The sequence below is a fragment of the Prionailurus bengalensis genome, chromosome A3 (genome assembly GCF_016509475.1).
Source record: "Prionailurus bengalensis isolate Pbe53 chromosome A3, Fcat_Pben_1.1_paternal_pri, whole genome shotgun sequence".
In the NCBI taxonomy this organism is placed as follows: Eukaryota; Metazoa; Chordata; class Mammalia; order Carnivora; family Felidae; genus Prionailurus; species Prionailurus bengalensis.
In genome coordinates, this window is record NC_057354.1 from 105,617,790 (window position 1) to 105,631,102 (window position 13,313).

The window sequence follows — 13,313 nt, forward strand, 5'->3', positions numbered from 1 at the left end:
CATTGCAATATATAAAGTCAGCAAATCAACACTCTGTACACAAACTTACACAATGTTATGTGTCAGTTATATCTCAAGAAAAATATCTTATAAAAAATAAGTAACTAGAAAATATCTATATAAAAGTAACTAGAATGGCACAATAACAATAGAACATAAAAAATCCAGTGCCATTCCAAAGAAAATATAATGTAAAAAAAAATTATGTTTTTGTTGCTGTAATAGAAAATATAACACTACGAAACAAAACTGGAGTTATGTTTATATAAAACAAAACTTTTAAAGAAACTTTTAAAGAAGATAACTTGATTAAAAAAGAGGAAAGATTTAAAATCCTAAGGATATCATTTTTGTACAATTATACCAACAGGCTAAATTTCACAAAATTTACTTTGAAAGCCAATAAAATAATTTGAATAGTAACCACCACAAATCCAAGAATAATAATAAAAGAATTAACTAGGGGCACCCAGGTGGCTTAGTCAGTTAAGCATCCAACTCTTAATTTTGGCTCAGGTCATGATCTCATGTTTCGTGAGTGAGTTCGAACTCCACACTGGGCTCTGTGCTGACAGCAGGGAGCCTGCTTGGGATTCGCTCTCTCCTTCCTTCTCTGCCCCTCCTCCTCTCGTGCTTTTCTCTCTCTCAGGATAAATAAACTAACAAAAAAAATTAACTAAATTGGATGGGACTATAATATATAGCAATAGTAAATAAATAATTTACTGGCACAAAAATAAACAAAAGCATAGATGTAGACTAGATCACACAACAATTTATACTTCAAAATTAAGTATTACCTTTTTTAAGTTTATTCGTTTGAGAGCAAGTGGGGGAGGGGCAGGGAGCTCGAAGGAAAGAGAATTCCAAGAGAATTCCACTATTAGTGCAGAGTCCAAGGTGGGGCTTGAACTCATGAACCATGCGATGATGACCTGAGTCAAAGCTGGACACATAACTAGACATTGTCTAACGTCCTCTGCCCCAGGTGAGAATTACTGTTCTACACGGTTGCAATTAACACCTGCTTACAACCAATGGGTGGTGTTTGTAAGTTAGGTAACATCCACCACATTTGTTGCAAAGTATATTCTGCAAAATTACACACTAAAAAAATAGGGCTGTGGAAAATAAAACTTTGAAAACCTATTAAACTCGGTGAGCAGAGCATTAAAAAGAAGTAATAATCATAATAAAACTACTAGCACGGTTACATCCCCACTGACATTTGCAACAAAAACAATGGTTGGTTGACTCTTTTATCTCCTTAAATCCTGGACTCATACCTCCTCCAGTGAGATGTAAGTCGTATACAGCTTCTACATAATTAAAAAAACAAAAAACAGGGTACAGGTTTGTTTGTTTTTTTTAAACAATAGGGGGAAAATATCGTCAAAGCCCCCTTCATCTGTAACTCTTAAGCTTCCACACACAGTTTTATCATAGTGGAAAGTGCCACAGATTTTGAAGGTGCTAAACCAGCCTTTACAGGCACTAGAGGAAAGCACTTCTTGCAGAATTTGCATCTTTTTTTTTCTCTTAAACTGTCTTCATCTGTGAGAATACCTGCTTCCTTGACTGCTGAGAAAAGTCTCATATAAATTGACCCACTTCCACGCCGTACTGACATTTCCCTATTTATCAACTGCATCTGAATTAATTGCAGCAGAAGAGATTATACGAATTTAATTCTTATAACTCTCAAAGACAGACATGTCTTGAAATGCCCAAATATCAACAAGAGTTATTTAACTGGTGGCAGGAGACAGTGGTGGCCAGGGGAGAAGCAACTGTGGCAGTGAACATGAGTGTCGGGCACTTTGCTAAATGCTTTACAGGTCACTTCCTCGGATCATCACAACACTGTGATGTGTGCGCATACATATTTTTCTCTTTTCAAAGAAGAGGAAATGGGGGTGCCTGGGTGGCTCAGTGGGCTGGATGTCCGGCTTCGGCTAAGCTCATGATCTCGCGGTTTCTGAGTTCAAGTCCCATGTTGGGCTCTGTAATGACACCTGAGAGCCTGGAGCCTGCTTGGGATTCTGTGTCTCCCTCTCTCTCTCTGCCCCTCCCCACTCCTGCTCTGTCTCTCTCTCTCTCTCTCTCACTCTCTCTAAAATAAACAAAGAAACATAAGTAAATAAATAAATAAATAAATAAATAAATAAATAGGAGGAAATGGGAACTTAGAGGGGTTAGTTTTCCCAAGGTGACTCAGCTAAACATATTATTGCCAGGTTTTGCACAAACCTACAAACCCAGTCATTTTAGTTTATTAATTTAATGTTACTATAATACTTTTTTGCAGTTACAAATTTTAATGAATATGTAAAAAGATTTTGTTGAAATTTTCAGTATCACAGTGAAATAATAATTCAAAACTTCCCACGTTATGACATCTTTTTCAATGGGAAATTCTCCAGGTGGTTATTTCAAACGCAACAGAAGATTTAAAATCTCAAAGAAACCTTTATCTTCCCTTGCAAACTACATACTGGTCTTTCCAGATCTCAAGAGTTTGTTAGATGGTGGGTAGCCATAAGCGAATTTTTAAATTCTGAAACTACAAAAAGATTTATTCACTAGCAAGACAAATGCCACAACAATGTCTTAGAATCCCAAGACACAGTCACAAACAAAGCAAGCCTGTTATGTATTCTGGCATGGTGTTGATGCTGCCACCTACTGGGGGTATTAATTCAGGTTCTATATCCCATGCCAATGCAAATTGAAATATGGCCACTGGTCAAAATGTACCCACTCAAGAGTATCAAAAGGGTTAGTAAACACAGACTCTGGCAACTCCTAAACATCTGTTGAGTATGGTATTTTCCCTGCATTTAATTTCCCTGCAAACAGGGATTTTAAATACTAAACAGTTTTAAATACTAAAACAGTGTTTAATTTCCCTGCAAACAGGTACTAGCTACGTATATGATGGTAATGTCATATTTTCCTTTTTTTTTTTAAGTTTTTATTTATTTTTGAGAGAGAGAGAAAGAGAGAGAGAGAGAGAGAGAGAGAGAGAGAGAGAGAGAGAGAGACAGAGCTCGAGTAGAAGGGCAGAGAGAAAAAGGGAGACACAGAATCTAAAACAGGCCCCAGGCTCTGAGCTGTCAGGACAGAGCCCAATGTGGGGCTCGAACCTGTGAACTGCGAGATCATGACCTGAGCCCAAGTTGGTGCTTAACCGACTGAGCCACCCAGGAGCCCTTACAAGAACTATAACTGTTGGTATACCCATTTGTCACCCTATACCCTCTCTTCCCTGAAAATATATTACTTACAAAAAAGGAAGCTCTTTATATCTTGCATCTAGTTAGTTGCCTGATTACAAGTGAAATGAAACATCTTGGATATGCTAAATGCTTTAGGCTCAAATAAGAATCCAACGTGACTTGTTCATTTATGATGAAAAATGTGTTGTTTTTCTTTGTTACAGATGAATACTTACAGCTAACAAATTATAAACTTAAAAATAAACTTAATGAGAAATATATAGAATCTATATGACTAAAACTATATTGAGAAAAAACATTAACATAGGGAAAGGGAAAGAGAGAGAGAGAGAGAGAGAGAGAGAGAGAGAGAGAGAGAGAGAAGTGAACCATAAGAGACTCTTAACTCTAGAGAAGAAACTGAGGGTTGATGGACAAGGTGGGTGGGAGACAGGCTAAATGGTGATGGGTATTAAAGAGGGCACTTTTTGTGATGAATACTGGGTGTTATATGTAAGTGATGAATCACTGAATTTTACAACTGAACCCAATTTTACCATATATGTTAAATAACTTGAAACGAGAAAGAAAAAAAAAAAAAAGAAAAACAAAACCACAAGACCCAAAAGTAGCCTAGAAGAAAGAAAAAAAGACATCCCTTATTTCTAATTAAGACTTTTCAAAACCATCAAAAGTCTGTTCCCTCTAAATTAACTGAAACTCCAATAGACATACTTAAGAAAGATTCAAGCTGATAATAAAATTCATTTGGAAAAATAAGAGGAGAATTAGCCTCACCAGATATTACCACACACTACAAAGTCACTATAATTAAAACAGTGAGTTATTGGAGCATTAACAGGCAAACAGACCAGTGGGACAGAATAAAAATCTCAGAAACAGACCCATGGAGACACAGAGAAACAGACTCAATATTATGAAATGACCAGTCGCCTCCCAAAGGAATAAATAATATTAATACAATTTCAATCCAAATTCTAATGAATTCTGGAGGGAAGAATTTGACAAACTGATGAAAAACTTCAACAGTCAGGGGGGAAAAAAATCTCTGAGATGAGACACCTCCCCACACTGACACACACACAGAGGATATTTTAAAGAACAATGAAGGGAAACTTGTTCTATAATAAGAGATAGATAAACTTGGATCTATCATCTATTACACAATGAAACATTGAATACAATTTCATGGATCTATACATACAGTAGCTATATAACAAACTGGAGAACATGTTAAATTAATAACAGTGTTTAACAATGGGCAAAGAGGGATGATCTAAGGGACTACTTTTTGTTTTCAGTTACTTGCACTTTCACTTTCACTTTGCAAATTATTGCACAATTTGCAATAAAGTAATTTTAAAATCTAAAAACTGGGAAAAAGGAAAGAAAATACAGTGGAGCCCTCATTGTTATACTATGTTGCAAAGGGACTTTGTCAAAGACACCTCTAACTGTGTGGTTTATCTGGCGATTCTGACTATATGATGAAGAGACAGGACTCAGAAAGAAGCACTGAACAGCAGCCTTCAGCATGTAATTCTCTCAATCCTGAGAGTTACTGGGGTAGCTCAAGAGATTCAATGGGGATTTCTCTCTCACCTCATCCCTAATAGCCAGGCTTTTCTTGTTTTATTTACGGTCATATTGTAGGGTGTTTCATCTGGACAAAGGATTCCATTACCTAAATAAAGTTTGTAACCACCCACCCAAAAGACTGCCAGGAGAAACACTATATTAAAGGCAATTAAGAATTGTTGATGGGGGCGCCTGGGTGGCGCAGTCGGTTAAGCGTCCGACTTCAGCCAGGTCACGATCTCGCGGTCCGTGAGTTTGAGCCCCGCGTCGGGCTCTGGGCTGATGGCTCAGAGCTTGGAGCCTGTTTCCGATTCTGTGTCTCCCTCTCTCTCTGCCCCTCCCCCGTTCATGCTCTGTCTCTCTCTGTCCCAAAAATAAATAAACGTCGGAAAAAAAAAAATTAAAAAAAAAAAAAAAAAAGAATTGTTGATGAGGGGTGCCTGGGTGGCTCACTTAAGCCTAGGAGTCGACTCTTGATTTCAGTTCAAGTAATGATCTCAAGTTCTGAGATGGAGCCTGGTGTCGGGCTCCATGCTGAGCATGGAATCTGCTTGGAATTCTCTCTCTCTCTCTCTCTCTCTCTCTCTCTCTCTCTCCCTCCCTCCCCCACTCACTCTCTCTCATGTGTACATGCTCTCTCCCTCTCTAAATAAGTATATAAACATTTAAAAAATCTATTAAATAAAAGATCCGTTATATAAATGAACATTTAGTCACATTTTTTAAACATAAAGTCTGCCTTTGTCAGAGAGCTGGTACAACTCTTCAAATGCTACAAGCTGTTAAGAATCATTCCTCTTACAAATAAGAACTTCAAGTCTGGTTTGAGAAGAACCATAGAATAAATTATTGCATTTTATGTATCATTTTGTTTCCTAATTTTTTTTTTTTTTTTTAAATATTCTAATCTAGGTAGAGACTCCTGGGTGGCTAGTCGGTTGAGTGTCTGACTCTTGATTTCAGCTCAGGTCATGATCCCAAGGTCATAGGATCAAGCCCTGCATGGGGCTCCGTGTTGAGCATGAAGCCTGATTAAATTCATTCTCTTTCTCTCTCTCTCCCTCCCTCTCTCTCTCTCTCTCCCTCCCTCCCCCCCCCACCCCCCCCCCCCGCCCGGCTCATGCTCTTTCTTAAAAAAAGAAAAAAAAAAAAAATGCTTGGGAATGCAAGCTGGTGCAGCCACTCTGGGAAAACAGTATGGAGGTTCCTCAAAAAACTAAAAATAGAACTACCCTACGACCCAGCAATTGAACTACTAGGCATTTATCCAAGGGATATAGGTGTGCTGTTTCGAAGGGACACATGCACCCCCATGTTTATAGCAGCACTATCAACAATAGCCAAAGTATGGAAAGAGCCCAAATGTCCATCGATGGATGAATGGATAAAGAAGAGGTGTGGTGTGTGTGTGTGTGTGTGTGTGTGTGTATGTGTGTGTGTGTATATGTGTGTGTGTACATATGTGTATACACACACACACACACACACAATGGAGTATTACTTGGCAATCAAAAAGAATGAAATCTTGCCATTTGCAACTACGTGGATGGAACTGGAGGGTATTATGCTAAGTGAAATTAGTCAGAGAAAGACAAAAATCATATGACTTCACTCCTATGAGGACTTTAAAGACAAAACAGGTGAACATAAGGGAAGGGAAACAAAAATAATATACAAACAGGGAGGGGGATAAAACAGAAGAGACTCATAAATATGGAGAATAAACCGAGGGTTGCTGGAGGGGTTGTGGGAGGGGGGATGGGCTAAATGGGTAAGGAGCACTAAGGAATCTACTCCTGAAATCATTGTTACACTATATGCTAACTAATTTGGATGTAAATTTAAAAAAATTTAAATAAAAATTTAAAAAATGCTAATCTAAGTAGATATGCTTTCCAAATAACATCACACTAACCAGACTTTATGCCTTTCAGGGGTAAATACCATATTTAAATAGTTTTCTGGATAACAGGAACTTGTGAGTTTCCATGATCTGATTCTTCTGCCCACTATTACTTGAAACATCCCAACTTCATGACTTGGTTCAGCATTTATCTCTCCACGAGCAATACACAATTTCTAGGCTCTCTATACATCAGGGCGTATGCTCAGTGCTCAAGGGAGAACCACACAATCAATACCCGAGTGTTGATTTTTAAATTTCTGAAGTCAAATAATAAAAAATAGTATAAAAGATAACATGAACGACTGATCTCCACAGTTCAAAGATGGGAGGGACTGGGGTTCAGGAAGGAGTGACAAAGGCTGCTGAGGGGATGCGGAACTTGGGCTGGAGGCCTATGCACACATGAGCACTAAGGACCTTCCTGGCTTTTGGCCTGTGCACGGATGGACTTGCCGAATTGGAACATACGCCTTTGTCCAAAACTCACAGAACTGCTCACTAAAAATGGTGGGGTGTACTATGTATAAATCATACCTTAATTAAAACAAGGGAAAAACCCACCACCTGTCAACGACTACCTGGAAGACAATTAGGCATTCTGTATAAAATTTCAGACATACATGCCCTAAGACTCAGCAATTCTACTTTATTTGCCAGTTATATCCAGAGCACAAAATTATCCAATGTACTCATTATAGCACTGTTTATTAATTTTAAACATCAAGGTTTTGGCGGGGGGAATAAAATGTTTAGTGAACAATTAGGTACAGAGATATAAGTCTAACATCAAACATTAAGGACTAAAGATGTAAAAATTCCTTCTGGAAGATAAACTGATTTGCACAGATGAGAACATCAATGAATGCAATCTCTCAACCTATAATAAACTGATTCACTACTCTCAATCTGTTCAAAATCATTTCCAAACACAGGTGAGTGCAGACATGGCGTTCTGTTCTTCAAGCTTAATCTTTATTGACTGACTTTTCCTGGCACTTAAGTTCAGGAAAACACAGATGACTGCAGCCTGGCATTATTCACAGCCACCACGGACACCAACGTGTACAATTCTCACACTCTATCTTGAGTATCTATTGATTTAACTCTTCTGCATACATTTTCTTAGAAGTGTGACAAGGTAAAGAGAGAGAAGAACATATGGAAGAACTCCTATGTTTTTATAAAAGTTTAGATCGGGGTGCCTGGGTGGTTCAGCCTGGTAAGTGTCCAACTTCAGCTGAGGTCATGATCTCACCGTTCGAGAGTTCAAGCCCCGCATCGGGCTCACTGCTATCAGTGCAGGGCCCACTTCAGATCCTCTGTCCCTCCCTCTCTCTGGCCCTCCTCTACTCGTACTACTGCTCTCTCTCAAAAATAAACATTTAAAAAAAAGTTTGTTTTAGTAATCTCTACACCCAACATGGGGCTTGAACTCACGACCCCGAGATCAATAGTCATATGCTCCTCCGACTGAGCCAGCCAGGCACCCCTGGCAGTACTTGTATGTTTTAATAATCAGGGGGCAAAAACAAAAAGTGAAGGCCTTTTGGTGAGTAACGCAAATCGTAAAGACCTTAAAGGAAAAGACTAAGAAATCCCAAACTTTTGTATGATAAAAAACAAAATATATTTAAATTTAAAGTCACTATTAAAAATTTTTAATCAAATAATTAGGTCTGTGGGGGAGAGGTTTATAATCCTTGTAGACAAGGTAAATACTTCTCTGTGTTTGCTTACCTTTAGTAGTCAAGTAATTCTAGCCAATACATAAAAAGATAAACAACCAAGTAGAAAAAGCACAAGATGGGGCACCTGGGTGGCTCAGTCCATTTGGTGTCCGACTCTTGATTTCAGCTTGGGTCATGATCTCACGGTTGTGGGACTGAGCACCGTATTGGGCTCCGTGATCAACTTGGAGCCTGGTTAAGATTTTCTCTCCCCCTCTCCCTCTGTCCTTCTCCGGCTTGAATGTGTGTTCTCTCCCTCTCCCTCTCTCTCTCTAAAAAAGAGTGTGCCTGGGTGGCTCAGTCAGTGGGGCATCCGGATCTTGATTTTGGTTCACGTCATGATCTCATAGCCGTGTGATCGAGCCCTGAGCCAGGCTCTGTGCTGACAGCACCGAGTCTGCTTGGGATTCTCTCTTTAGTCTTTCTGCCCCTTCCCTGCTCTCATGTGAGCGCTCTCTCAAAATAAATAAACTTTACAATTTAAGAAAAAAAAAAGAGAGAGAGAGAGAAAGAAAGGGGTGCCTGGGTGGCTCAGTCGGCTAGACATCCAACTTCAGCTCAGGTCATGATCTCATGGTCTGTGAGTTCAAGCCCCGTGGGCTCCGTGCTGACAGCTCGGAGCTCGGAGTCTGGAACCTGCTTCAGAGTGTGTGTGTGTGTGTGTGTGTGTGTGTGTGTGTGTGTGTGTGTATGTCTCTCTGTCCCTCCCCCACTCATGCTCTGTCTCTCAAAAATAAATAAACATTAAATAAATTTAAAAAAAGAAAAAAGAAAAAGCCCAAGAAATTTAAAGGCTAAAGATAACTAGGGCAAGCATAATTTCAATTTTAAAACAAAACAAAACAAAAAACTCTAAGACAATTACATATCAAAATGTGGCTAAAAAATGGAGGGTGAAAAAATTCCTCATAATCAGTGTTGGTGAAAGCACCTGGTTCTTTCATACTATAGTAACAGTCGTTTTGAAGAGCAAAGGAGCATTTTCAATATGTAAAATGTATATACCATTTTACTTTCAAGAAGTTATGCTTGAAAAAAATATATAGGTATAGCTTTTCTAGCAGTATCAATTTGTAACATCGAAAACATAAATGCCTAAAAGTCTACCAATAGGGGGCTGGAAGAGGGAATTATAGTACATCCACGCAAATTTAAGACCTGCACAGTTAGTGAAAAGAATAAAGGTCACTGTACTCATAGGGAAAAGTACTAAAGTTACGCGGTTAACTGAAGAAAGCAGTTGCAGAGTAACATATGCAACACGGCACTGCATGTGGACCCTTCTTGGACGGAGGGTAAGCCAGCGTGAACCAAATAAACACACCCGAAACGACCATAGTGATTAAATATGGGTTTGGAATGAAGGAGAGCAGATGGTGTTCATTTCCTACATTATACATTTCTGTGTTTCATTTTTTAATGTTAAGAATGTTTACTTTTGAAATCAGAAAATAAAGGTTTTGAGTGTACAGTTTTAACAGGAGAAAGAAAAATTTGTCTTGTTAGGAAGATATTTTTGAAATGCAAAGCTCTGAATCTCTCCAGTACATAACTACCCAGATTAGCCCAAATCCCCACCAAAACATAACTGTTCACTAGGTTCCAGGCACCTCAGTTAGATGATTTAGGAGCATTCAGGATTTCAAGGCATGTACATATCACATGAAGACACAAGTTCAACGATACGAACATTCTAGAAGTTGCATTTAAAAGGAAAACACAGCCAGAAAACTCACAAAAATGTAAAATAAAAATCAAACAATTGATCAAATAAATTATTTTCTGTTGTTATTTGTTGTATTTCTACAAGGGGAAGAACTTGTAACTTTTAAACTTTAGCCCAAAAGACGTTTCTCCCGTATGTGGAAAAGAATATTTGAGTTTCAAGATATATTTGTTTTCATAGGACTTGAAACCCAAAGGAAAACATACCTTCTAAGAGCATTTCTGGAATGTCTGCTTGATATCTAGGTCCCACTCTGATTTCACCTTTGTCAGCTAATAGTGTTTTCACTGAAGGGTCGTAGACCAATGAGTAGAAAAAGGTATCCTGAGAAAAAATGACAGAAAATATCTAGGTAAGCTCAACTCCTACTTTTTATAAAGTAATGAGGCCAATGTCATGATAATGAAATCATAAAACTTCAGAGAGTATATAAAATTTCCTTTTGGTGAATAAATTCATGAATCTTGAAGAAGAGAACAATGTTAGGGTCATCATGTAAAACAGTGTAAAATTAAATCAAGCAAAAAACAAATAGCATTCAATAAAGGTAGATTATAAAGTTTTGTTGTTTTAGTCTAAAAGAAAACAAATGAACTGCTCTAAAACAGATTCTGAGCTAGCAAAGCTAAGCTCTAAGTCAAAGGTAAGACACCTGAATCAAGCAATCATTTAAATCTCTAAAGCCCACACCAAACAACGAGGACACAAGGTGCCCTTACTTCTGGAGTGTCCACCCACATTTCATCAACATACTCAAATGGATACACATTTCACATTAAAGTTTAGAAGAGCTGAGCTTACATACAGTTTCCTAATTAAAATGTCACATTGTATTATTTCACGGAGCATCTATTAATTCCAACTCTGCAGTTCTCCTTTGAATCCTGAAACATTCATATTTATATATAAATAGGCATATAAATGTAACTACCTACCACCACGGGCACACCCACCAACTTTCCAAGGTTCTTTAAAACGCAAAAAGGCCCTAGTTACTGAGTCTAATGGATAAAATGACCAGGCCACCAGGCCTTTGCTGAATTCTGCATCACTACTGGAGGTCTTAAAAGGTCTTGTCCCTGCTTCCTGCTATGATTCTGAGGGTTATCTACTATACAACTCTCTGCATTATATGCTGGAGGGGTCTGCTCCTACCATCAGCACTTTACCAAGACCGTGCCGAGCAAGCTACAAATAAGAGATAATCTACCAGATTGTAAAGCTTTCTCCTTACAGACTGTGATAAAGGGAAAGGAGAAAAACAGACAAGGCAATACCATCCATTCAGAATTCTTCTGCATGGGTCACGGTCAGAAGAAAAGACTAAAGAATCAAATACAACAATATGACAATTTATGCATATAAAAGTCTACCTGGGGAAAAGAAAAAAAAAATCTGCAGAATACATAAACCAACCTGCTCAATAGGCTGATGGAGGGAGATCAATATGTAATCAGAATTGTTTGTTTTGTAAGACAGGAGCAACAAAGAATGTTACTAGGGTGACTGACGCTGCTGCCATTGGCACAGTATGGGCCTTCAAAGTACACATACTTCTGGTCACTTTTATTGTGTAAAACATGTTAGTATAGTATTCTAGAAAAATGGGATTTTGCCATACTATACAGCAGAATAAAATGAAATTATTACTTAGGGCCACAAAAGTTGCTTAAGACTCCTTAAATTTACATGTGCCAATATGGGAAATCGCTTAAAATGTAAAAGGTAATGTTAATTTTTCTAAAAGGAAAACATTGTGGTTAGAAAGTTGTCCTTTAAGGGGTGCCTGGGTGGCTCAGTTGGTTAAGCATTGACTTTTGATCTCAGCTCAGGTCTTGATCTCAGGTTCCTGAGTTCAGCAAAGATACCACGTTTTTTAAAAAATTACACTGTCTTGGGGCGCCTGGGTGGCCCAGTCGGTTAAGCGTCCGACTTCAGCCAGGTCACGATCTCGCGGTCCGTGAGTTCGAGCCCCGCGTCAGGCTCTGGGCTGATGGCTCAGAGCCTGGAGCCTGTTTCCGATTCTGTGTCTCCCTCTCTGCCCTTCCCCCGTTCATGCTCTGTCTCTCTCTGTCCCAAAAATAAATAAACATTGAAAAAAAAAAATTACACTGTCTTAACAGCCAAATACACCAGTAAAATAAACTGAAACATACTCATGTTTCCTCCTTTTATTCCTGCTCTATGAACTAATGGTAACATCTGAGCATTCTCTTTATCCATATTATTTTCCACATGTTGACTGACAACAAACACTATTACCTTCTTTTCTAAATTTCACAAGAGTAAGTTATAAAGACTATCAACCTTTTTTCTGCCTTGAACATTTACCTCCTCTTAGTTTTCTCTGTTCAATTTTCTAACGTACAGTAGTTCCACATGTCTGCATCAGTCCTTTCAGGGACAACACTTTTAAGTATAATAAAAATTTTTTTTGGGGGGGGGCGCCTGGGTGGCTCAGTCAGTTAAGCGTTCGACTTTGGCTCAGGTCATGATCTCACAGTCCGTGGGTTCGAGCCCCGCGTCGGGCTCTGTGCTGACAGCTCAGAGCCTGGAGCCTGCTTCTGATTCTGTGTCTCCCTCTCTCTCTGCCCCTTCCCCGCTCATGCTCTGTCTCTCAAAAATAAATATTGAAAAAACATTAAAAAAAAATTTTTTTAATATACCCCTTTAATTCTTTAAACGCACGCACACATACATACATACATACATACATAAAGATTTGGGAAAACAAAAACATCATGCAACTATAAAGGTTAAATCTTAAAATGTCAACAGTAAAAATTTTCTCATTGTGGAATATTCTGTTTACAGGAATTTCTTCCTTCTAATGAAGTATATGCTCTCACCCAACTTGTGAAAATATGTTTAAAATGTTTCTTGTTGAAGTTCACAGAAGGAAACACTTGTAGTTGACAAAGTTTATTGAGATTCTAGGAAAGAAAGCAGACCACCAGTGCTAGGATCTCATCTGGAAAAAGCCTAAAATAAAAACTCTTTATTTAAACAACAACAAAAACAAAAAACAGGGAGGAGGATTGAGTACACAAAAGTCACTTATTTCATAAAGCCAAAAATATTTCTACTGCTACCAACTACATCATCATACCTTATAAAGTCTTTCATTACCAGCTTAA

At 38.3% G+C, this 13,313-nt stretch overlaps 1 protein-coding gene across 3 annotated transcripts in view; it reads right to left on the bottom strand.

Moving 5' to 3' along the window:
- MTA3 (metastasis associated 1 family member 3) overlaps window positions 1-13,313 on the bottom strand; it is a 223,989-nt gene that overhangs the window by 81,749 nt on the left and 128,927 nt on the right. For all 3 annotated transcript variants that reach the window (XM_043604070.1, XM_043604069.1, XM_043604068.1), the window contains exon 6: window positions 10,383-10,500. In XM_043604070.1, the coding sequence (XP_043460005.1) occupies window positions 10,383-10,500 (118 nt within the window). The remainder of the gene's footprint in view (window positions 1-10,382; window positions 10,501-13,313) is intronic.